General features: G+C 39.3%; 1 protein-coding gene across 1 annotated transcript; it reads left to right on the top strand.

Moving 5' to 3' along the window:
- Positions 1–18,021: 18,021 nt before the first annotated feature.
- Positions 18,022–18,820, top strand: FAM78B (family with sequence similarity 78 member B). The gene is made up of 2 exons (XM_044674866.1): positions 18,022–18,098; positions 18,298–18,820. Exons 1-2 carry the CDS (start codon positions 18,022–18,024, stop codon positions 18,818–18,820), a joined length of 600 nt encoding a protein of 199 aa, XP_044530801.1.
- Positions 18,821–27,271: the final 8,451 nt, after the last annotated feature.

The raw sequence follows: 27,271 nt of genomic DNA, 5'->3' as shown, positions 1-27,271 counted from the left end.
GCATCCCACATTATGGCTTCCTTCAGGTTATCTTCCTGTGATGTGGATTTGAGTTCCTTTACCACCCTAGTTGCCCTCTGGTTGTCCAAGTTTATCAATGTCTCTCCTAAGATCATGATATCCAGAACAGAAGGTAATACTCCATTTTGGTTTGACCAAGGCAGATTCATTCAGTCATATTGCTATTAAATACTAGATAGAGGATTTGAACTTTTGTCTCTCCTGACTATAATTCCAGCCATCTTTCCATGCTGTACCATCTAGTTAACTTAGTCAACAATCAAAATCGATCCGAAGAGTAGTTTGAATGTATAGTCTTTTTTAAAATCCTTATCTTCTGTCTTACTATCAATTCTAAGACAGAAGAACTGCAAGAGTTAGGCAGTTGGGGTTAAGTGACTCTCACAGGGTCACACAAATATTGGAGGCATTTGAACCCCGATCCTCCCATCTCTAGGCCTGGCATTCTATCAACTATAGCTGCCCCTGCTTAATTAATTGTTAAAGCAGGAAATAAAAGATCCAATCCATCAATAGGGTCAGAATTTTAGGAGAGCATTAGGTACTTTTGTCTTCTCTCTGTCAGTTTTTCCTGGGGTGCCAAAAAAGGACTTGCTCTGAACTCTCAAACCATTTTATGCTTGCCCTTCATTGTATTGTCTCATATTCCTCTTGCTTGTGAACTTGTTTTATTTTCCTCTCTGTTCCCAAAAATCCTTGAGGACAAGGACTATGTTTTATACATCTTTGTATCAATTTCCACTATCACCCTACCCCACCCCACCCTCAGCCCCAGGCATGGCAATGCCTAGCATAGAACCTTTCTATGATAGGCATTTAGTAAACATTGGCTAGTGAAGGAATGAGTACAAAGGTTCGTAGCCTTTTTTGTGGCCTGGACTCCTTTAGCAGTCTGGTGAAGTCTATGGATTCCTTTTCAATAACATCTTTTAAATGCATAACTAGAATAGATACAATAACAAAGGAACTCAATTATATTGAAATATAATCATCAAAATATTTTTAAAGTTCTAGACTCCAGAATAAATGAACAGGAATGATGACCAAGTAACGAATTCATATCAAAATTTAAAATATTTTATACCTTTAGACCAACGATGTCAAAATCATGTAGGAACATATCCCAGTAAGGCTTTGTGGAGTAAGTCTGTCTTGAGGTCTGAAATAGCGATTGTTTGGGGCATAAATAAATGGCACCCATTAAAACAGATGCATTCCTAGAAGTGAAATTATTTCTTTGAGTTAAGAGAAGGGAAAAGAATGAAACAACAGAGTTTTTAGATTAATCTGTGAATACCACAAATTAACATTATCTGTGTTGTATTGAAGAGAAATACTGGTGGCCCAGGGGATAGAGTACCAGACCTGGAGTTAGGAAGACATCTTTCTGAGCTCAAATTTGGCCTCAAACACATATTAGCTGTGTGACCCTGAGCAAGTCACTTAACACTGTTTGTCTCCGTTCCTCATCAATAAAATGACCTGGAGAAGGAAATGTTAACCACTCTAATATCTTTGCCAGGAAAACACAAATGGGGTCACGAAAAGCTGGACTCCACTGAAACAAATGAATAACAAATATATTGTATTTTGATTTACTTTGTTAAACATTTCCCAATTATGTTTCAATCTGGTTCTGGCCTGGGGAATTCTGCTAGCTCTTGGCATCTCTGCTTTAAGTAATCAATCAATTGACAAGCATTAATTAATCATCTACCAAATACTGGTACTCTTCTAGGTGATGGAGCTACAAAGGCAAAAATCAAATAGTCCCTGCCCTCAAGGGGATTCCATTCTCCTTGAGGAGCATATTTAATTCCACTGAAGTGCTACATTTCCTTGTAGCGTAATTGTTAACTGCATTATCAAACAGTGTAGAACTAGGTCTGATATATTCCACTCAGCTGTGACAGCTTTGATTCCATCCAGGTGACAGCCTATGTAGTCGTTGTCCCAGGACTCGCTCAGCCTCTGTCAGAGGCTGGCTGCAAGGCAATGGACTCTCTAGCAAACAGTGGCTCTCAAAGACATTCTACTAAGCTGCTGAGGGGTTGCAATCAACCTTGGAGAGAACACATAGATCTTAAGTTCTGAAGACTACTCATCCCTCCAGTCACTGGACTGACTACTTGTGATTTCTTTGGTCTTTGGAGCTCTCTCTCCTTCCCGGTGGAAGCTTCCTCTGTGCCAATAGAAACCACCACCTCCTCAGGCTCCTACTCTTAAGACATTGCATGAGGGTACTAAGAAGTGAAAAGCTTGATTCAGAGTCACACCGGTTGTACTTGTGTCAGAAATGGGATTTAGGCAGCTAGGTGGTGTCATAGTGGATAGAATGCCACTGCTAGAATCATCTTCCTGAGCTCAAATCTGTCCTCACACACTATTAGCTGTATGACCCTGGGCAAGTCACTTAACCTTGTTGCCTCTGTTTCCTTATCTGCAAAATGAGCTAGAGAAGGGAATGGTAAACCACTCCAGTATCTCTGCCAAGAAAACCTGAAGTAGGATCACAGAAGGTCAGAGGACTGAAAATGACTGAACAACAACTTTCTGTCTCAAAGGCCAGTTTTCTCTCTACTGCATCAGGCTATGTCTCATCCTTATGGTCAGGCATGTAAGAAGCACAATTGCAAAGGAATCACTGGCTATAGGAAGGGCCAGGGATGGGCAGTGTGATATCCCAGAAATATTTTAGAATGTCTGTTCCACTGGCATTTAGCATCTCTTCCTTCCTTTGGTCCCACTCAAGCAAAGAGAAGGCAGGCTTCCTTTCTACACACAGCACTAAAATAAGAACAGCTCTTTTAAATATTTCCCTGTTCACCTAAGCAGCTTAGACAGTAGGCTGACTTGATCTTCTTGTCTTTGTTCTGCCACCATTGGCAAGCCCCCACATCTGCTACCTTACCCAGTAGGCAATAAAATGTGGGACGTGAAAAGCACAAATTAAAAAGGTAATGAAAACAATAAACTATTTTTTAAGTCTATGTGGATAGACCACTCCACCCCCATCGCAAGCATCATCCCATCTGTTTCTCTGCATCTGCCTGCCTCCTGCCCCACATCCCTGTATTCGGGAATCTTATTCACTTCCTTCTTCCTAGTTTCCTCCCTCCTTGAATGGTGACGACAAGGCTGCTTAGTTGTAAAGAGATTGTAGCTCTTGCCAGGTGGGGAAGGAAACAATAACAAGGCCAACCAGAACCTTTTCCTAGCTTCCCTTCTCTTGGTCTAGCTATATCTTTAGGAAAGTATCAATGAACTTAAAAAAAAAAAAAAAAAGCATTTACTAGGGTCTGCTGTATTGGGCACTGCACTAAGTTCTGGGGATACAAATAGAAGCAAATAAAGGAGATAGTTGTTCTCAACCATCTTCCAGTTTAATGAAGGAGACAACATAAAAACAACTCTGTGCAAATAAAATAAATATGGGAAAAGCTGGAGATAAGAGAGGAAAGGAACTGACATTAAGGGGGAGTCTGGAAGAGTTTCTCAAAGAAGATAGGATTTTAGCCAGTTATTGAAGGAAGCTTGGGAAGCCAGGTGGTGGGAACTTGCTTCTAGATGTTTCCTCAGCACATTGGGTTGATTGCACCCATCAATACTGGAAAACATGAATGATTTGTGATTTCATCGATGTCAGGAACTCTTGGTATAAGATCTCCCTATAGCTACGTATCTTGCCTTGTATATACGTCCTAGAGGTTGAGTGACTGCCCAGGGTCAGAGAGCTACTAGTTGTCAGAGGAATGATTTGTTCCTCTTGACTCCAAGTCCAGATCTCTGCGGGCTACCCCTTTTCACCTCATCACCAAAATTATAAAATAAATTTTCCTGGAACTTGTGCCCTACCTTCCCTAGATATCTGTTCAGGAGCATATTGATGCCAAATTATTTAACAACCGACTCTTCTGAGGTAGAAGAACTGTATGAAAGATATGTTTTAAGATAAATCTACATTATTAACATTTTGACCATTACTTTCTCAAAACTGGATAATTAATAAAAACTACACATTGAGTCCTAATTTGTAGGATTTGCTGATCTGTGAGGTACAAATGCTCACTCTGAAAATTTAACAATCAGCTCTCACAAGCCAAAGCAAACTGGCTCCAGCAGACCTTTGGATCTTTTCCTTCACTTCCATCATCAGTGGAGAAATGGAAAGGGTAGGGAATCATAGTGATACTAGTATGTCGAAATGCCAGAGGGCACCAGGGTGGATAAGGACATAGGTGGCATCTTTTATGACATGCAGGACATTTCCAATCAGATGCATTAAGGCTACTAGAAACAGATGAATAAAGTGGCCTTTGTTAGATTTTTTTTCAGTAGTTCTGCTAGGATTTTTAGGGCAGCCAGATAGTGAAGGAGGTCTAGCTTGGATCCAAAAAGCTTATATCATAGAGATGGGAACAGTGTGGGATAAAACTGAAAGATGTGAGTTTAGTCAGAGGGGCCAAGTGAATCTGGGAGCAGAATAGAATGAAGCGATGCCATCCCTAGTGTTTAGATCTGACCCTCTCTGTGCTTGTGTCTTTATTGAGGGAGTTTGTAGGTCTCTGTGTTGATCCAGGGTAGCAGATCATGCTGCTTGCACACTAAAACTGACCAAGAAAGTGATTGTGAAGTTCTATTCCAGCTCTAGCCTTAACACGACCTAACTCCACTATAATTACTGGGGCCCAGTGATGGCCATCAGACCTAAGCCCAAAGATCAAAGAAGCCAATTCCAGGAGGGAATATAAGTAAGAGAGCTGAGGGATGAGCTATTGTAAGTTGTGCAAAGCACTAACATCCTTTCTGTCTCAGTCCTCTAAGTACAGTGAAAGGACTCCCATTTTCCCTCTGCCAATGATGTCTTGGCAAGGCTTCCTTAGAAGTTGGATGGCATTTCTTAAGCTCCTGTCAGTTTTCTCCAAGTTCCCTCCGCCCTTATGTGCCATATTCAGATTTTCTTAATAATCTCTCTACCCATCAATCTACAAGTATTCATTGAGTATTTCCTTTATGAAACACATGGTTCTAGGCAATGTGGGAGTATATGGAGAAATAGTAAACATATGCCTTGCCCTCAAAAACTTACAATCTAACTGGAGAAACAATAAAAAACTAGTTACACTGGAAAGTCTATAATTAATGCCCATTCTATGGCAAAGACAATAAGTATTCTGGAAATTCAGAAGGAGAGAGGTCCCCTTGGCCCAAGGCAATGGGAGAAAGTGAGACAACACATGTCTTCTATTCAGATAGGAAAAAAAAAAGGAAAATATAATAAAAAATACAGAGCCTGGAATACAACATATGTTGAAGGTATACTTATGTAGACCATTTTGGCTAGAACAGAGACTCTTATTGGGAAATAAGTTTATGAAGTAATTTGATAGATAGGGAGAGAAGCAGACAGACAGAGACAGAGACAGAGACAGAAAAGAGACAGAAGAAAAAAAGAGAAAGAGGGGGAGAGATACATATGTGCATACATTATCTTCTTTCTCTACCTTTACTACATTTTTCATCATTACTATCCTGCTCACTGAATCTTCCTCTCTAGCACCATCTGACTCTTGAGAACACATGTCCAAACAAAGAGGAATAGTAGGATCTCTAGAGCTTCTCTCTTGGGAAATGTAAGTTCTGTGATTGGATCATTAGACTGGTAATTAATAAATCTGGAATGTAATCCAATTGACTGATCTGAAGTAAATTCATATTTTAGAATGTTTGTTCTTCTAAACACTAAAGAGAAAGGCAAATAGTTTATCATACAGAATGAATGAATGTATGAAGAGCACATATTAAGTACTTACTGTGTTCCTAGGATTGTGTTAAGCACTGGAGAACTAAATAAAAAATGAAGGTAGTTTCTGTCCCCAAAGAGCTTACCTCTGCATGGAATAATAAGCAAGAAGGGTTCTTTTGGATTAGAAAGTTATTGGTTGACATACTTTGATGAAGTCCAATGATAATATTAATTTGTTGTTCCAATGCTGGAAAAGGAGGAAGGGGGAACACTGAAAAATATACATAGCAAGGCACTTTGACAAAAAGATTGAAGAATGCTGCTGTTGCTTGCCCATTCATGTCACAATTCTTGTGCTTTGCATTTGGGTGGCTCCAAGCCCATGATGCATCTCTCTTCCCACCCCCAACACCACTACCTAATTCAATATGTCCTTGTAACAGGTATTTATATCTCTGTAACATGCACCCACAATTGGAATGGGTTAGATCATGACTCAAGAAATAGTGGGTTCCCCCTCAAAGATCTTCATGTAGGGGATGGATGAGCATCTATAGGTAAATTATAGTGAGGGGTCTTTTTCAGGAATGCATTAGGCTAGACAGGATGAAGTCCCTTTTAATTTCAAAGTTCTCTGAGATGAGAGAAAGCAAGTGATGTTTGAAGGACAGTTAGTTTGACTGGAACAGAGAATGTGTGAATGATGGGTAATATGAACTGTGACTGAAAAGTTAGATGGGAGCCAGACTACAGAGTGTTCTATATACTAGTCTAAGAAGTCTCCATTTTATCATATGTATAATAAAGGCTCACTAACTTTTTTTTTGGCATGGAGGGTTTTTTTCATGGAAGCAAACATAAAGGGATATCCATATAGTCAAAAGATTATTTTTACAGCTATATGAAGGATAGACTAGGGAGGATAAAAGAGACTGACAGTAGAAAGGCCAATTAGAAAGTTATTGCACTAGACAAAATCAAGATGATGAGGGCATGATCTAAGGTGGTGACCTTGCGAGTGGAGAGGAAGAGATCAATCAAGAGTGGTTATGGAAACAGAATCAACAAGTCTAAGGCAAATTGTCATATGTGTAGAGTGAATTAGAGAGAAAAATCAAATATAGTCCTGAGTCACTCGAGCTTGAATGACTGGGAACATGGAGTTGCCCTCATCAGAAAAAGGGAAGTTGGGAAGAAAGACAAGTTTATTGGGAAAGAACATGAGCCCAGTTTCAGAGGTTCCATGTGAGGTTCCAGAGGGACCTTCCAGGAGGAAGATCCAGTAGGCAGCTAGACATATGTGACTAGCTAGCTCAGACTGGAGCTGAATATTTAGATTTGGAGTCACCCACATAGACGTGATAATTGAATCTATGGGAAAGAAGCCTTGCCATATTTCATTCATTCATTTGATAAATATTTCTTGAGCAGTTACTACATGGAAAGGACTGAATGCTAGGCCCTAGATCTCCTGAAAGAGGAAACTTGTGGTGAGAGAATAATAACAAATGACAAATGACTCCTTGACCGTGAAGAATCTCTACTCCTTCCCTCTCTCCATCCCAGCCCTAACCTAATTATTGAATCCAGACAAGAATAAATGTTAATAACTGAGTGTCTGCATCAATAGATTTAGGACAGAGAATGAATTCAGGTTCAGGGGCTGGAGACTAGGGATGCTATGGGGATCTTTAGGATCCAACGTTAGAGAAAAGAGACTGCAGGCTCTGAACTCAGGAGATCACCAAGTTCCAGTCAAGGCATATGTAAACCTATCATTTGTTTTCATCTCCAGACAGATGTGCTATTAAATTCAGCCAAAGAAAAACTAATTGTGTCTATATAAATAGTAGTTAAAAATGCAGAGTTGATTTGATACAACACTCCATTAGATTGCAATGCAAGAACATTGAGTGGCTTTTGTTTACTGCTGCAGGCAATTTGGATTATGGAGCATAGGCAGCTTTAGTTAACCAAATTATGTGTGAGCCTCTGCTAGATGGAGGCAGGGAAGATTTCCTCCAGGAACCCAGTGAGAGATTCTCTATTAAGACTGAAAAGTTTATGGGCTGAGCCCTGAGCAGATCTGTGACAGCTGAGCAGGAGTACCCCAGGATGTCTCCCTAGCCCTGAGGCATTGTGCAGGGCTCAAATAGGGAAGCACAAGCATCCCAGTCAATTGGAACCTTGAGCTTTAAGAACTAAAGTCAGATTCGGTTTTCTCAGTGGGGCAATATGCTCTGCAGAGAAGTGACTTATTAATAGCCAATGGTTTTCCTCTTCAGATAATTGAGCATCATACATTCATAACATAGCAAAGTATAGAACACCAAACTGAGAGATGGAAGGCCTGGATTCTAGTCCTGCCACTTTCTATGTGACTTTAAACAAATTATTTTACCTTGCTGGGACTCACCTTCATCTGAGACATAATCATCCATCTGCTATCAAAATGAAATTAGACTAAACGATCCTGAGGTTCTATTAATGCATTCATTTTTCACATCCATGGGTCGGAGTGAGTGGGTACATCTTGTATTTTTTTAAAATCCTTACCTTCTTTCTTAGTATTAATTCTAAGACAGAAGAGTGGCAAGGGCTAAGTAATTGGGAGTTAAGTGACTTGCTCAGGGTCACACAGCTAGGAAATACCAGATTTGAACCCAGGTTTTCCTGACTCTAGACCTAGCACTCTATCCACTGCCTCACCTAAATGCCCCATCTTGTGTTTCTTTAAAATCAGAAAATCATTTCTGTAAAAATCTACCCTAGATGAGGCAAAGACAAATTAGAGGGGCCTTTCCTTCAACTCCTATCTAGAGATTGGGAATAAATGAAAAAAGAAAACTAGGGAAAGGATTTTAATTCAAAATGACTAAGGAGATTTAGTATTAAAACACAAGCTATCAAATTCTAGAATCCAGTGAAAGCTAATACAGAGATCTGACTTTGCTGCTCAGAACCCAGGCCACCTCATGGCAGGATAGAGTGACAACTCTGGATTTCTGACAACATGGGAAAGAAGGCAATTGATTGATAAACCATCATCATGACTGATTTTAAAGATCGAAAATCGCTTTCAAGGTTCCTGGTTGTACAGGAGACCCAATGTGATACTATTAGCCAGGAGAAGGGAGAGTGCTAGATTGTAGCAGAAATACTGAGGCCATCATCTTAGTTATCTCTATGTAGCAGAAATATAGAATCACAGAATTTCAGAATTGGAAGGGAATCTATGTAGTCCGACTTTACCTGATTAAAATTCCCATCCCTAGTTATAATATCTCTGCCCAAAGACCTCCTCCTCAAATGACCCCATTACATCTCTAGAGAGCCCACTCTACTTTGTGACAACTCCAACTATTAGAAAAAGAAAGGAAGCATGGCACCGTGGTTAGAGTTCTGAACTTAGACAAGGAAGCCATGAATTTACATTCCAATCAGGCAAATCTCTAAAATTAAATCATAGACAGGTTCTAGCCTAATTCAGGTAATTTTTTCAGTTTTTTTTATTCAAAGATATTTTATTTTCCCAATTACATGTAATAACATTTTCAAAAAATGTTTTCCAAAATTATAAGATCCAAATTGTCTCCCTCCCTCAATTCCCCTCACCTCAGAGATGGTAAGCAATTTGATCTGAATTATACATGTATTATCATGCAAAGCATACTTCCATTTTAATCATTGTTGTAAGAGAATACTCATACGAAACCAAACCCCCCCAAATAAAACCACAAAAAACTAATGTGAAAGATAGTATGATTTGATATCCTGCATCTGACTCCAGTAGTTCTTCCCTGGAAGTGGATAACATTCTTTGTCTTAAGTCCTTCAGAAATGTCCCAGATCATTGTCTAATTCAAGTATTGGCAGGCAAAGAAGAAAATCTCTCCATTTTTTTCAATAATCTCCTTCTTCCTTACCACAGCCATATTTTAGGGTCCTGTGCTTTAATCACAGTGGCTATAAAAGAAAGAGCACTAGAATAATGGAACAAGGAGACCTGGGAACACTTTGCCCATATTTATTGCTAATACCAAATCCTTTTTTTAAACCCTTATGTTTCATCTTAGAATCAATACTATGTATTGGTTCTAAGGCATAAGAGCCCAAAAGGCTAGGCAATGGGGGTTAAGTGACTTGCCCAGGGTCACATAGTAAGGAAGATCCTGACACCAGATTTGAACCCAGGATCTCCTGCCTCCAGGCCTGGCTCTCTATCCACTGAACCACTTAACTGCCCCTTGCCAAATAAATCCTTCTTAGCTGCTTTCCTCTGATCTTTCTCCCAGAATTCCAAAGGATGTCCTCATTTTCTGGCTATCCATTCTTTCCCATTATGCATCACCTTCAGGGGCTCAGTCACAGACATCATAGGACCCTGAACTAAAAAATTCTAAGACCTTGTTTTTCCATAACCTGGTCCCAAACTATTTTTTGAATCTAATCTCCCACTATTCTCCAGCTCAAACCTTCCTAGTGAAAGACTAACCAGGCTTCTACACTTATTGTTCTCAACAAACTTATAGCATTTTTTCTCTCCTAACACCTTTGCTTTATTCTACCAGCTCCATCCGAATCCTACCTTACTCATCCCTCGAGGGCCAGATCAAGTTTCATCTCCTGTAGGAAAGCTGTTCTAACTCCCTCAAACTAAAGCAATCTCTCCTATGAAATTCCAGGGCACTTATTGACTTACCACTCATTTGACCTTTATCATTTACTGCCTTAAATCTATCTTACATAAGTCTTGTCTTCCTAAGTAGATTGTAACCTACTTTGTATTCCCCTAGCACAGGTCTTTGTACATAGAAATGCTTAAAAAGTTTTTCATAGGAACTGTAGGTTTTTAAAGAATTAGAGGTGACCTGACATACATCCAGTATACCAGGTCTCCATTTTATAGTTGAGAAAACTGAGGCCCAGAAATATTAAATGACTTAACTAAGGTCACAGAGGTAATAAGTACAGAACTAGTATTTGACTCAAGACTTTTCTAGGAGGTGACCCAAGTCTCTCTAACCACATCTAGCCATCGTTCCTTTACTAGGCCTTCTGATTGATTTATTGAGGTCCTTAGGCAATGATAATTTGCATTTCATCAATCTATAAGCTCACTTTGCTACAACTAGAGATTTTGATTTCTTTTAAGGCTACATTAATGACATTGTTTTCCAAGGCCATTGGACTCTACCTCCATTTTTTTTTTTAAACTCTCACCTTCCATCTTAAAATCAATACTGTGTTTTGGTTCTAAGGAAGAAGAGCTGTAAGGGTGTTAGGGGTGAAATGACTTGCCCAGGGTCACATGGCTAGGAACCCAGGACCACCCATCTCTAGCCTTGGCTCTCAATCTTCTGGGCCACCTAGCTGTCCTGCTCCTTCATTTTTAGTGCTGAAAAGGCCTACTAGATTCTGTCCTGGTCAGTCTGTCCTGGCCTCACCATAGCTGGAGTGTTTATTCAATTTGGGCACCATATTTTTAGATGAACACCAGACCACCACCAACAATGAGCATCTTAAGGTGGTAAAGATACTGGATACTATGGCAGTAAGATTCGGAGAACTGAGGTAGGCTAACTTGGAAAAGAAAAATATGGAAAGGCAGAGCAGGTATTTCATTCTTTTCAAATAATTGAGAGACTATTCTAAAGAAGAGGGATAAACTTTGTTCTGCCTTCTCACAGAGGGCAGAGCTAGAAGAGATGGGTGGAATTTGCAAAGGAGCAGTTTTCAGTCATATATGAGGAAAGACTTGTTAACAATGAGAACTGTCCCCAACTGGCTGGCTCCATTGATGGAAGATGCAGGACCCCCTTATTTCAGGCCTTCTCTAACAGGATGAATATTGACCTGTATCTTATTGCAGGAGGGATTTCTATGCCAATAGCAGCAGCCTCCCTCTAGCTTGGAGATTCTGAGATCTCTGCGAGAAGTTAGAGATAGATATTTTAGAGATCTCTTTGACACAGCTGAGAAAATTGGATGTGATCTCAGACAATGAGGCTAATAAATGAATGATGACCATGGGGGGTCATCCCAGCCATTGCTGTGGGGGATGAGGGGTTGTCAGGTTTCAGAATCCCCGAATTATTGAGATTGTAGAAATTTCCCTGTAATGCTTTCAAGTATGGAAAACCGAATAAAGTCTACTATGAGTATTGAGTCCCTACTACAAATCCCATCAGTTTAAACATGCAGTTTCAGCACCCCCTCCCCAATATTCTCTCTTCTATTACAATGGCTGCTTTAAAGAATATTAGATCTTTTTTTCTGCTAGGGAGAGAAAAATATCCACAAAGAAAGTATTCACCTCACTATTTAGCCAAAAGAGGACTCTGTCCAAAAGGCAAAAAAGCAAGGACTGGAGGGAAAAGTGGGGGTGGGTTGACAGTAGTTAAGGCTTCTTAGAATCTGACAAAAACAGTAAAGACGAATAAAAGCCTACTTAAAAAAAACTTACTGTGTAATAATGGAACAAAATATCTGAAAATTGGGATAAGAGCCAACACCAAGGCTGGGAAATTGCATTTGAGTAGGCTGAGTGCCTGGCCTCAGGCAGGAGGTTCTGTGACTCAAACTCTTAGGCAGAGAATGAACTCAGCTTACTCCTTTCCCACCCTCTCTTCTTGCTCTTCTTCACCTCCCAACCCAGCTTCTTAAACCACCTTTTTACTTTTTCTGCCCCATCTTTTCTAAACACTCTGAGTGTTCCCCTCTCTCACCCTGACTCTGTCCTCTCAAGAGTATTTAAAACCCACTCATTTTCCACTTTATTCTTGGAATCCAGAGAGATCACTGGATAAGAGCTTCAAAATTGTTAAGAACTTAGAGATCATCTAGCCCAACCCCTTTGTTATTCAGATGAGGAAGCTGATGCCCAAAAAAACATTGAGTGATTTGGCTAAGGTCACAGAGATAGCAAATGTCAGAGATGATTCAAACCCAAGTCCTCTCACTCCAAATTCAGGAACCTTTTCACTGCCAGCCTGTTAAATGCCAGCTAAAATGTGAGTATCCACAGGTACCTACCATCACTCCAAGACCCCATTTCCCCTATTCCAAGCAGGTCTGTTGGGATTTCAATTTCAATTTCCCAAACTAGTTGATTTCAGTTCAATGGGGAACCTGCAGAGTTGTCCCTGGTCTTTAGGAAATGAGGCAAGGGTCAGGTTGATGACTGGCCAGACTTCCTTAGACCTGTAGTTTACCCGGTACTTTCAGCATCCCTATGGTAACCCCTCTGAGACAGTTACCAAGGTACCACATTTAATTATCCACCAGTCAACTGTCAAATAAAGATAATAGATCAGTCATGCTGAAATAATTTCATCCCACAAGTCCCCAGATTCCCAAGAGCTCTTGGGGATCTATGCTTCACATCCCTCCCCCAGTTTCCACCAAAAAAATAAAAAGCCATATCAACTCATTCACCAGTTCTGTGTTTCACTTTACAGTTTCTGCCACCCTAGCTTGACGTTCTAGTATGTCAGCTTCTCAGGTCTCTAAGGAAAGGATAAGGAGATGAAGTGGCTCAAGCAATGGGAAAGCCAGTTCATGCTAGTCATAAAAACAAACACTTGATGTCAACACCGACAATTACTTGGAACACGTTAGCCTTTTCAGCTCTTTATAACCCCTTTAGAGCAGCCTTGAGGAAGCCAACTCCTTTTGAGTGACAGTGATCATTGTGTCGCTTCCTCCATCCACAATGTCCATCCTCACTTTCCTTGACCTTTCTATAACTTTTTAAAAAACCTTACCTTATGTCTTAGATTTGACAAAGTATCAGTTTTAAGTCAGAAGAGCTGATACGGTCTAAGCAATTGAGGTTAAATGTCTTGCCCAGGTTCACACAATTAAGGGTCTGAGGCCAGATGTGAACCCAGGACCTCCCATCTCCAGGCCTGGTTCTCTATCCACTGAGCCATGTACCTTTTCTATAGCTTTTGACCCTTTTGATCACACTATTCCTCCAGATACTTTCCCTTTCATTGGCTCCCTTGACACTGATATCTCTCTCTGGTTCTTCTTCTCCCTATAGGTTTCTCCTTTTCTGTCTCTTGCTTTATCATTCATCAGTTCATCACTTAACCCCTGCCCCTTAAGCATGAGCATCCCTGAAAGATTCTATTCTGAGCCCTCTGTTCTTTTCTATATAGACTCACTTGGCAATCTTATAAGCTTCCAGGTGCTCAGTTATCAACTTTTCAAAGTCCCAGAGGCATCTTCAACTCAGTCTTTCCAAAACTGAATTCATCATCTTGTATCTTTCCACCAGCTGTTATTGTTGTTAAGTTGATTAGTTGATTTCCAATTCTTTGTGGCCCCTTTTGGGTTTTTTTGGCACAGAAACTGGAGTAGTTTGTCATTTCCTTTTCCAGCTCATTTTACAAATGAGGAAACTGAGGCAAGCTAGGTTAAATGACTTCACCAGGGTTACATAACTAGTAAGTGTCTGAATTGGATTTAACTCCAAGGCTGGATCGCTATCCACTATGCCATCTAGCTTCTATATTTGTACCAAATAGAGCATATTTGACTCTTACTGGACTTGTAGTCCACTGCTCCTTCTCCTAACCTTTATGAAATACGAGCTGCTGTCTAATCTTGCTTCCCTCCTATCTTCTGCTTATAAAATTTGTTTACTACATACATATAACTTTTATATTTAACTTTTACATTCACATTCCTTTCATCTTATTAAATTAACTTGTCAAGATCTTTTTTGATACAAATTCTCTAATGCAGTGCTTTAGCCATCCTGCCTAGCTTTGTGCCATCTGCAAATTTCATCAAGACTCTGGCTGTGATGTAATTAAAATCATTGATAGAAAATGTTCATCAATACAAGCTTAATGCAAATCCTTCTTCTTAGCTGTGTGACCCTGGGCAAGTCACTTAACCCCCATTGCCTAGCCGTTACTGCTGCTCTTCTTCCCTGGAACCAATTCTTAGTATTGATTCTAAGACAGAAATTGAGAGTTTTTTTTTTAATGCAGGTCCTTGGAGTCCCTTTCCTGGAGACTTCCTTCCAAGTTAAAGTGGAACCAAAATTAATTAGCAAGGGGCAGCTGGGTAGCTCAGTGGATTGAGAGCCAAGCCTAGAGACGGGAGATCCTAGGTTCAAATCCGGCCTCAGACACTTCCCAGCTGTGTGACCCTGGGCAAGTCACTTGACCCCCATTGCCTACCCTTACCACTCTTCCACCTATAAGTCAATACACAGAAGTTAAGGGTTTAAAATTAAAAAAAAAAATTAATTAGCAAAATAAATTTTAATAGCAAATCCATTACCAAGTTTAAAAAATATAAGGTGTACATAACTTAAAAAATAGAGATCATGTTTTATAACAATAACTCTCTGATACAATACGAAAGGATAAAAAGAAAACTAGAGCAAACTATTTCCAGACAATGAAAAAAGAGGATCAGATTTTTCTTTTTATAATTTTTCTGAAAGGAAGAATCAATAAAAAAGGTCTTTAGGCAAACTCTGCCTACAAATGTAGACAGCAAAATATCCTTAATGATGCTTTGGATGCTAAACTTTAAATGTATCAATATAGTATTAATTTTTTAAATTAATGGGAATGTCTTTATGATATTTAATATACAATAAAAGACTTCAAAGTGTATCCTTGAGAGTGTATGGCTCTGCATAGATTCTTTGAGTAAGACCATTCAACTCTTTCTAAATCTTTATAATTTTACTATCATCTACCATATCTCTACATCTTTTCCATGACAATAAGAAGATATTATATCAAATGCTTTGCTAATGTCTAAATAATCTTTATCTCTAGGATTCTCTTGATCTACTAGCTTTATGACCAAATGGAAATCCAAATGGAAATAAGGTTCATTTGGTACACTTGGCTCTTGATACTAAATGGCAAAGCTTATTCTATCCACTTTATTCACCAGATCTAGTTCCAAGTAGGTTTTTCAGTGTTCCCAAAAATCAAAGCCATACTCCAAGGATGAATAAAATCTTGTCATCACTGAGCACATTTCACAATGATAACAATAATAACAAGCATCTGTAGAGCATTTTAAGGATTATAAATCACTTTAGAAATATTATCTCATTTGATCTTTACAACAACCCTATGAGGTAAATTTTTTGTCTTTGTTTTTTACATTTTCTAGATGAGAAGGCTGAAACAAACAGAGATTAAGTGGCTTGCCCAGGATCACACAGTAAATAAATCTCTAAAGGCCAGATTTGAACTCCGGTCTTTCTGAGCCCAGGTATATCTTGACACTATACCACTTTGCTTCTTAAGAATCTCCTGCCAGCTCTGGAGGCAGTTTCACAAAAGCAGTTCCAAACCTTGTTGACAAGGCATGAGACCACTGTGAAGGGCATAATTTGGATGTGTAGGTTCAGCCATGATTATGAAAAGGAATCATTTTTGTTTTCATTGCCGCTGCCATTTGTTACACCCTTTATACCATGACAGCTCATATTTACATAATATTTTAAAGCTTCTGAAACATTTTTCTCACAAGAACCCTGTGCACTAGAGGTAGTAAAGGGGTTATTATGTTCATTTTAAAGATGAGGAGAATGAGATTCAGAGAGGTTAATTGCTTTCCCCTTGGTCACACAGCAAGTAGATTAAATGTCAGTACTGTCATTTCAACTCATATCTCCGGATTGCAAATCCAGAACTCTTCCTACTATCCCATGCTTCTTCTCTGCCCTAATAGATTTATCTTATACCAAAGTTATTCTGATCCTCCCCCACCACTGGTACATATATGCACAGGTATTTGTATTATCATTTGTATCAAATCTGAGACCCAAGGCTCTTGCCATTTGGCTTTAGTTCAGGAAGATTGGCGCTAAACCTACGATCAGATGAAAACTCTGTGTCCACTGTGATAAAATATAATTCAACATTTTTTTTCAAAAACACCTACTGTATGCAATGTACTGTTTGCCATACACTAGTGAGTCATCTGACCCTTTCAGAGACAAATCTATCAAAGAAATAAAAAAGGACAGATCTATCAAAATGCATCCAATGATACACAAACCAAACCAAAAAGAGATTCTTAAGAGCCATACTATGATTAGGAGTATTTGCGGGGCACCACCAGGTAATTCCCAAAGAGAGGAATGGGTTTTGCTACAGAGTTTTGCCATCCAAATGCAGAAAACTCCAAAGGGCACCCCCCAGGGCTAGTTTCCATAGCCAAAATGAAAAGGTGTCAAACAATTTTGTGAGTAGGTGGCTGAGGGATTCAATCCTCTTCTTCTGCTTGGGCCAAAGAAGCCTGATCTTTGTCTCTTTTTTTGTCATCTCATGAAAGAAAAACTGGTCAGATCTATGACCAACCTCTGATCTATGTACAATTAGATTCTACTCAAACAAGCACTTATTTCATTTTGTTTTTTGGCACGAGGGCTATAACACTGCCTGGAAACCACCCAATGACACTGATTTGAGATAATGTTTTAAGTAAAGTATCTCACTGAGTCTACAAGTCAGGTCACTTTGTTCTTAGGGTGCTATTGCCAATGGTGATGCACTATGGTGATTTATAGTTATTACAGAAATCATCAGGATGAGAGAAGAGAGAAAGCACATGTTGTCATGGCCTCAATTTGTCCTCATGGCACCCACCATTCACTCTTAAATTATGCAGGCAAGGAGCACAAGAGGTGTTAGAGATTCCATGCCTAGCCCCAGGGGAAGATGGCTTTCTGTCCTGAATCAATATCTTTAGCCTGAAAATAAGAACTTCAGAGGTAGTGCTAATAGTATATGTTATTCAATACAATTATAATCTTTTGTCACTTTTTGTCAAAAGTGGAACATCAGACTATATTAGGACTTTTCTCTCTGATGCTAGTCAAATGGAGAATCCTCTGTTTTCTTGATTTTAGATATTAGTAGCCTAAGGGATGTAGAAAGACAGTAAGAAGTTCTACTTCACAAATTACCTATAGCAAACCTTAAGAATCAAGTCCAGCTCTGAGTAGTTGGCCCCAGAAGCTGAAAGGCCATCCTAATAGCCACAGCTAGCCCTTTTACATCTCTTCTTCCATCTTCTCATAGGGGAAAACAGGAGAAAACTGTGGGGAAGTGTGTGGCCTGAAATTGCGGCATTTACTCCCTCATTCCTGCATGGCAATTGGACGTAGGGGCATAGGACAGGGAGGCAAAGTCATGGAGTCACTTTTCACATCATGAAAGGTTGGAGGGAAGGAGAGCCCAGAAGGACAAGCTTTTAAAACTATGCAAATAAACCCTACGGGTGGACTTGAAGGTCAGTGGGAGAAACAGGATTCTGGAGAGTGTCCATTTGCTGAAAGGTGAGAGTTGCCTCCTCATTCTAGCTGTTCCTTAGTTTTCTCTTGGCTAAACTGGCAGCTAGGTGGAACAATTTTATTGTTTGAGTAGTTCTACTCTGTAGCTCTGTGGAGTCATATTAATAAGGCAAAAGCACTTCTCTGTCCTTTTTGGAATTAACCCAGCCTCTTCTTTTCTTGTACATCTCTTCTGCTTTCCTAGGTCAAGCTGGGAGCTGCCAGATTTGAGGGAAGGGAGAGTAAAAGCCATCAGTGACTCAGACGGGGTGAGCTATCCTTGGTATGGGAATACTACAGAAACTGTGACCCTGGTTGGCCCCACCAACAAGATCTCCAGATTCTCAGTCAGTATGAATGACAATTTCTACCCCAGTGTGACATGGGCTGTCCCTGTGAGTGACAGTAATGTTCCCCTGCTCACGAGGATCAAGAGGGACCAAAGCTTTACCACCTGGCTAGTGGCCATGAATACAACCACAAAAGAAAAGATTATTCTACAGACCATCAAGTGGAGGATGAGAGTGGACATTGAGGTGGATCCCCTGCAGCTTCTGGGGCACCGAGCCCGGCTGGTGGGTAGGACTCAGCAAGAACAGCCTAAGATCTTGAATCGAATGGAACCCATTCCCCCCAATGCACTAGTGAAGCCCAATGCCAATGATGCCCAAGTCCTCATGTGGAGACCCAAGCGAGGACAGCCTCTGGTTGTGATACCTCCTAAATAGAATATTCTTGTGTGTCTGGCACACACAGCCAAGGAGTGTAATGATGCTGTCAGGGCATAGTGTGAACAAAACTGATATTCTGAGCCAAAGCAGACCTCTCGGGTTTGCCTGCCTTTGCAGCCACTAGTAAAAAAAGTGGGGTTGCTCTTCAGGCAGAGGAATCATATTCCCTGGGAAGGTCCCTCCTTATTGAGGAAAGGAAATCGCTGATCTTATGGACTTCCTGTGATGTATCCTGTGGGTAGCCATACTTCAGGGCTGATTAAGGAGGCTTCCTTTACCTGAACAACTAAACTGAATCCTTTGCAGTGAGACACAAGGAATGAAAACACAATTAATCAGTGCCTGTGGCAAATGCTGCTTCCCAACCATTAGAAGTGGAAATGGAAAACATCCATACCAGGTGTTTGTAAGACATACAGTCCTGATGACTGATCAGAGGGTGTTGTGAAATGGGGTTGAAAGCTGGGTGGTAGTGGGGTGGGGAAAAGGGCAGATAAAGGGGGAGGAGTTGTTACCCTATTTATACCTATGCATTTTAACTGATAATCAAGTGATTGATGTGTTCATTGGAATGAAAGGAATGTTTACAAAGAGGGGCAAGTAGGGGTGGTGTGGGAATGTGTTTTAAATTGTGATGGAGCCCAGGCTGCAGAAAACTGTCCTAGGTGCTGAAGCAAAGTACAATGTGAACTGCCATTGGTTTCATCAACCTTCCTCTTTCCAATCATTATTTATTCTGAATAATTTTAAGTATAGTATTTTGCATGCATAGTTCCTGTATTCTGCAGTAGCTATGATGTTTGGAGCCTCCCCATATTGTCAGTGAAATCCAAATTGTGATTTCCTTTATAACTGATCCACCCCTTCCACACTACCAGCCCTAACTTTGCAATAAGAAAAGCATTTTAAGTGAAAGGTGGAGCCACAGATCCACTTAAGGATTCAAGAGCATTTCAACAAACTTGACCAGTATTTCCTTTCTATTTGCTTAGCATTTGAATGGCTGGCAGGTCCTATGGGATGCATATATCAATTAAATAATAAAACTGCACACAGGTTCTGCAAATATTAATGTACTATATGTGCATATGTAGTACATATACTATATATTCATGTATGTACATATATGTATGCTCCATTTTATAGCAGATTCAAATAACGTTTTAGATGAATGGGTGTTTGTGAAAAATGGCTTATCAGAGGTTACCTACAGAGTTTTACAAAAGGAAAAACAATTGTCCACAAACATAGATACGATCATAGCATTTTAGAACTGGAAGAAACTTTTCAGAGATTTTGTATTCCAGGATTCAGATAATTTTAAATGGTGGGCCATTTGTCATTAAATCACATCAATACGAGACATACTATTGACTCAAGGGGGTCCATCCTCCAATGTCAGGAAACTTTGCATATTTTAAGACATCCTAATTTATTTCCCTTCAGGCAAATTAGAAATTTAGCTGCAAAGAAGGCAAACCATGGCATTGTTTATATTTACTAGACTCCTCATTCCAAATATTTAATGAACTTCAATTTTAAAATCTTTACAATGCCCTGTACATTGGACCTTGTGAGCTTCATATTTTGGAATGAAGAAGCTAGGATGCAGAAAGATTCTAACAAATTTGTAGACAGATAGGACATCAAAGATCTATTCACTGATATGAACCACTCTTTTGAAGGATCTGCTGGCACTTAATTTGAGGAGTCTGAAAGAGTAAATTATAATTGCTTGTGGGAGGAGTGAACAGATTTTCTACTTATGCTTAAAATGATATTGGTTTTATTTCTTTCCTGAGTCTATCATGAAATGGTTAAACAATATGTCCAAAATGAATGAGGGCTGGACTTTAAATTCCTGACTTTTACCCTTCTACCCTAACTACTAGGTACTATCTAATAGATTAACTACTGACAATAAGCAGATTCATTTATAACTAACACACTTATATAACACATTTATAACTAATGCCCCTGTGAGTTATAAAAGACCTAGAAAGATTCCATTTAGAAATAATTTGGTCATTGAATTTTTTTTATCCCTCTTTCCCTTCCCTTTGTTCTTTGTTTGCTATGGGAGGTTTGTCCAACGAGGGGGATCTTCGTGGTTGGAGAATGGATTTGTTCAATTTTTACTCTGTTAATCAAAATCACCAGTCTGTATCAGCACTGAGTAGGGAGAGTATGGTGTAATGGAGAGAGCACTGGAATGAGTCAAAGGTCTGAGATTTGGGTCTCAGTTCTATCATTGACTTGTTAGATGACCAAAATGACCACAAATCATTATTGGACAAATCACTTTGCCTTGTTGGTTTTTCAAATCCCTCACCTATAAAATAGGGAGATTGAATTGATTAGATAAAAAAGATAATCTCTCTAGTTCTAGCATTCCACAATCCCTAGCATAGTGTAGTAGGAATAAAAATTGGATTTAAAATCAAAGAACCTGGGTTGGAATCTTGCTAATCACCAGCTATGTGACTGTTAGTAAGTCAATTACCTTCCCTGAACCTCAGTTTCTTCATTTATATAACTAATGGAATCAATTAGATGATCTCCAAGGTCCCTTCCAGCTCTAAAGATATGATCCTATGATTCTTACAAATGTCACTCTGATGGGGGTTCTGATGTCAGTCCTGAAGGCAAACCAACTCAGCAAAAATGCTTTTTCTTATTGAATATACTGGGAGCCATAGAACCACTGTGGAGTGTATATAGATTTAAAAGCATAAACCTTTAAGAAAAATCTGATAAATTAGAATATGAACTTTGGAAAAACAAAGGATTATTGTACATAATTTGCACTGGAAAACAATTCTTTGCTTTATTGAAAGACTCACCACAGGGTTCTTTTACACGAGTTCTTCTTGTATATTTAAAATTGGATTTGATTTATGCAAATTCTCTTTATCTTTAACTTTTTTTAGGAACTCATCTATTATATATAAAACATGGTAGAGCATATTGTTAACCTGAGCATTTTCTTAACCTGACACTTTTCAAATTTCTTTCAATGCAAAGTCTAATTTCATGGAGCTTTTAGAGCTTAGAGAACACTTGGAGATCATCTAATTCATGTCTGTCATTTTCTAGGTGAAGAAACTAGTTCCTAGAAAGATTAAACACTTTTTTGCCCCAAATATTATGCCACTATCTAGTTAGTGGCAGATGCAAGAAGAAAATTTAGGTCATCTTATCCCTACCCCAATCTTGTTTCCACTATCTTCCACTGTCCCTCACAGCAAATGTGGATGATTCTGGGAGACAAGGTGATAATGAAATGAAGATAAATGTGCTTAGACATGGTAAGCATGCAGTGCAGCTAGATCTTGGCTATCATCATCATTACCAATGTGGGTATATATATTATATATATATATATATATACACATATATATGTGTGTGTGTATATATACACACATATATATAAGGATTATAGAGCAAGAAACAGATGAGATAGAGGGCTAGATATAGAGTCAGAAAGACTTGAGTTTGAGTCTTGCCTCTAATACTTAGTAGTTTTGTGATTCAGGCCAAATTTCATAGCTTCCTTGAGCCCCATTTTCCTCATCTATAAAATGAAAATGTTAGACCAGATAACCTCCAACTCTAAATCTACAAACTCTAAAAATATTGAAGCCAGATAAACAATAGACTTGTGGAATATTTTAAAGTTAGTAATTTTCTATTAGAAAGTAATTCTTTCCCCTTCTGGGTACCCTGGCGGCTCATTACCTCTCAGCAAGTCAGGATTATATCCATGAAAGGGTTCTTAAAGAAAAGAAGCATCTACCTCAAAGCATTAATGGCTAACATTTATATAAAGCTTTAAGACTTGCAAAATTCTTTTAAAATATTTTCTTATTTGATTCTCACAACACTTGGAGGTAATTATCTTTATTTTACAGATGAAGAAACTGAGGTAGATGGAGATTAAGTGATTCGTCTAGGGTCACAGAGTTATTGTCTGAACCCAAATTTGAACTCAGATCTTCCTGAACCTAAGTCAGGCATTCTATTCAACTGTGCCATCTAGTTGCTTCAAAGCAGCTTACAAAACTTTCCTCACAATACCCCTATGAAAGAAGTGTTACCAGTATTCTGGTCCCCACCTTACATGTAAGGAGATTGAAGCTCAGAGAGATTAAGTCATTTGCACATAATCCCACAGCTAGGAAATTCCCTCTCTAGGATTCAGACCCAACTCTCCTGACTCTATCTCAAATTTGAGTTACTACTGGGATTCCATTCAGGCCTCCTACCCTCTGAGTATGGCTGGGCCCCAATACCAAATGCTGTCAATTTGGAGTTTCAGATTTAGAGCCAGGATGAGTTGCAGAGGAAAAGTCTTGGCACCATGGTAGCATTTATTTTCCAAGTAAATTGAGCATACGGCTCTTTTGCCTTCTGGCTCTATCTATATTAGCAACCAGTTCATGTCAGAGACATTTATTACCCTACTGGAAAGAATCATTGAACTAATGGGGCCTCTGCCCTCCTCTCTCTCTCCTATTTAACAGATGAGAAAACTGAGGAGCAGGGATGCTTTAAGTAACCATTATCAACACTAGTTAGTGGCAGAAGTAGGATAATTTCTGGTATTACTCTAGAGCAGTGGTTCCCAAACTTTTTTGGCCTACTGCTCCCTTTCCAGAAAAAAATATTACTTAGCCCCCTGGAAATTAATTTTTTTTTATTTTAATAGCAATTAATAGGAAAGATAAATGCACCTGTGGCCATCACTGCTACCCTGGATCGCTGCAGCACCCACCAGGGGGTGGTAGCGCCCACTTTGGGAATAACTGCTCTAGAGATTTGGGTATTATTCTACAGAGCCCTATTTCTATAGAATTATATTAAGTGACCTTTTCTGCCTTATTTCAGTCCCATATCTATCTTAAACAAACCCACTATCTGTCAGTATCTATCCTGAATCCTTCACCCACAAATTGATTAGCATCAGATATGGAGACAAATTGATTTATTCCTTTTTTTAATATTATTTCTATTAAATACTTTCAACTTCTGTTTTGAAATAAGATCCTTCTTAAACTTTTTGCTGCATGGATTTGGATTCCTGTGCCATGCATTTCTTAAAATGAGCTAAAACTTGGTAGATTAAGTGGCCTCTTATTTTAGAATTTCATTATTTTGTAATTTGGGTTCATAGTAGGTCCATTAGCTATGAAGTGGTATAAATGGCAATGATTTCAGGATGAGAAGACCCAAATTCTTGCTTTGTTTTTTACCAGCTCTATGTCCCTTGGCAAATCACTTGGCTTTTCTAAACTTTGTTTTCTTCATCGATAAAAGAGATGTGATAGGACATTAAGCCTCTTACAAGGAGAGAATTTTGCAAACCTTAGAGTACTCTGCAGATCTGAATTGCGATTGTTTATCCATAGCTCATATTTTCCCTCAGTCCTTTGAAATGTCATCTTTTTAAAAGTACCTCCTACTATGCCAAATCCCAATCCAGCACAGGAGGTAACCTCTCCTGGACCAGCACTGTGATCTAAATAAAAAATGGCTATGGGCAAGAAATCCGCCTTAAGAAATTGAGTTTTTCCTCTCATATTTGGTTATGGATAGGGTGGAAACAGTTTGGAGGTAAAGGAAGAAGTGAGAATGAGGAGACAACATGAGTTATTCTGGTATCAATGAAAGTGCATGGATTTTTAAATCAGATGACTTGAGTTCAAACCCAGCCTCTGCTACTTACTAGCTCTTGGACTTTCCCCAAATTCCTTCTTGTTTCTAAGCCCCAGTTTCTTCATCTGTAAAATAGGAGTACTTGACTAGATGACCTCTAACATCCTCTCTGGCTTTAGATCCTAGAATCCTACCTCTGCCATTATGGTTTACTCAGCCTATCAATGTCTTAAATGGGCATTTGAAAATAAAAAGATGAGGAGGTAGCCACTTCATAGACAGATACTATTTCCATGACTTTATGATCCCCAAAAGATAAAAAAGGAAAAATCCTGGATATTCCTTTTATTACTCAGGTGGCCATAGGTAAAACACTTCCCTTCTTGAAACTTTATTTTCTTAACTAAAAATGAAGAGCTTAAACTATATGATTTCTGATATGCCTTCCAGTTCTAATATCCTCTGACTCTATGAAATGGACCAAATTGAGCTGGCTAAGGGCCTGGGAGTCTTTAAGTGGTAGCAGTACCTAATAAACTGAGAGGTCAGAAATCCGAGTCATCAAATGTCACAGACTCGCAAAAAAGGGAGGAAAGAAAGGAGAGGGAAACACTGATCCTGAAGTAAAAAACTATCCATGGCTGAGCAAAAGCCCTGGTACCAAGGAACTCCCAATACAGCTGATAGCAAGCCCAGCCAGGCGGGTTGTTGGGGGAGAGGCAGGGGAGTGAGATAATGCCTTTCTTAGGTTCCACTGGCATATAGAGCATCCCTGTGAGGGCTGAGGGGACAATTACATATCAACCAAGAGGGCTTCCAACTGGGATACAAACAAAGATGTAAACATATGCACACATTCACCCTTCAAGCTGAAAAGAAAATTAATCAAAACCTGATGAACGGCTGAACTCTATAATTAAGCCCAAACGATCCTTACACAGAAAAGGAGCCGAGTGAGCAAGCTTGGTGTAAGGCAGTTATTTTTACTCCAAGGTCTCATTGCTGTTAATGCCTTTTGAGTCCTTGAGCACATCTGGTTACAATCTCCTTGGTAGAAGAACGTCTACCTATCAGAAACCTTCAGTGAGTCTTGAGGCCAAAGAATGGGCTCCTTGGGAAGTTCTTCCTTTCTCAAGGTCAAAGACTGAATGACCACTTGGCCAATATATTATGATAGGAATTCTTTCTCAGGTTTGTAAAGAAATAGGCTGTGGCTGAGGTCCTTGCAACTCTCAAATTCTGTGGTTCCGTCTCTAGATCTATTTATCATCTCCGATAATCTGATAAGGACAGCTTAGTTGATAAGGAAATAATGGGACATGGGAGAGGATCTTGACTGTTAACTCATAGCTGCTTCTCCGAAGTGTCATTGAGTCACAAGTTTATTATATAAGAAATTCAAACTCCCTTTCTCTCAAAAGCACAAGGATAGTTTCCCACAACTACATGGAGCTGTATTTTTAACATAGACAATACAACAGGCTTAGAAGCTTCAAGGTGAAGATAAGAACCAGGCTGGACTTTCAGCTATATTTGTTATCACCAAGCCAAGTCTGAGAATACTTTTCTCAGGGGCAAATGCCCCAGCTAAACTAAGGTTTCAGCCTTGGCTGCATTTCTGCCCAAAGAGGAAGAATGTTAACCTCTTAAATTCTGGTTTGCTAGGAACTTAAAGCTTTTCAATAACACCACAATACTTTTCAACAAGAAATCACAAGGATCACAAAAGGGGTCAAAAGAGGAGTCTCAGATTTTTATCTATTCTCTTATTGACTTCCCACAGTTCAGTATTACTGTGATTACAGATAAGGATCAACCTCAAAGCAACTTGCCCATTCCCTGCAGACTGTTGGAAATCCTTCTGTGTGAACATAGCCAGAAATAACAACTCACTTTCACGTAGCATAAATTACATTGTGATTATCTCATCTGATACCCACAACCTCTCAGGAAGTCTGGGTTATGTTATTATCCCTATTTTACTGAAGAGGAAACTGAAGGTCAACTAATGGCAAGTTGAGTCCTAGAGAGTTCACACAGCTCTTAGAGTTTGAGCCAGGATTGGTACCCAGATTTTCTGAGACTCCGGGATAAAAAGAGGAGCTATACTGTTATCACTGAAGAGACAGTGAAAGACTTTAGGTGACCTTATAGATACAGTAAACCTTCATTGTAAAACAGTTCTTTATAATATGAACTCAACTCTGAGAATCAAATAATTTTCCACCCACTTACATAATGAGAAAGAATGCATTTCTCCTTAGAACATAGGGGCTTGCTTTCTTTGATGCTGATTGCCATGAGAAAAACATTACAGTGGGCTTCTAGTAGGCAATTAAAACCTTTACCCTGTGCCCATAAAAATTCTCTTGCCAGCTCACATTTCACTTGAGAGGAAGGTACATAAGTAATAAAAGCAATTAAGACTCTGTTCTCCACCTGCCCAATATCATTGCTCAAGAGGAGAAAGTGAGAGATTGCATGCCTAGTGAACTTAATCATTTTGGGGATCACTTTGTACTGATGGAATAAACTCTCCATAAAAAACTGGGTACCCCTAACTGCAAATGACTCCCTGGGGATGACCAGAGTATTCATTGCCTTATGGATAAGGAACAGCAAAAGATACCTAGCAAGGTAAAAGCAAAGGATGCCCATTAAGTCCCTATCTTCCCTGGAGAACTTGGTCCTACAGACCATCTATCTTTCCTGCTTTTTCCACAGGCCAATGTTCCTTGCCTTAGGCACATGCCTCTTGCCAAGAAGTCAGGTCAGTACATTTTCATAATTTGC

Source organism: Gracilinanus agilis, chromosome 4, assembly GCF_016433145.1.
Source record: "Gracilinanus agilis isolate LMUSP501 chromosome 4, AgileGrace, whole genome shotgun sequence".
Taxonomy (NCBI): domain Eukaryota; kingdom Metazoa; phylum Chordata; class Mammalia; order Didelphimorphia; family Didelphidae; genus Gracilinanus; species Gracilinanus agilis.
Note: the sequence above shows the minus strand (reverse complement) of the source record. Positions and strands in the feature narration are given on the sequence as shown.

Excerpts from the sequence above, each read along its gene's own strand:
- FAM78B (XM_044674866.1), top strand. The coding sequence starts at position 18,022 with ATGCAAATAAACCCTACGGGTGGACTTGAAGGTCAGTGGGAGAAACAG. Across the intron at positions 18,099-18,297 it reads GAGTGTCCATTTGCTGAAAG|GTCAAGCTGGGAGCTGCCAG; the intron begins GTGAGAGTTGCC and ends CTGCTTTCCTAG.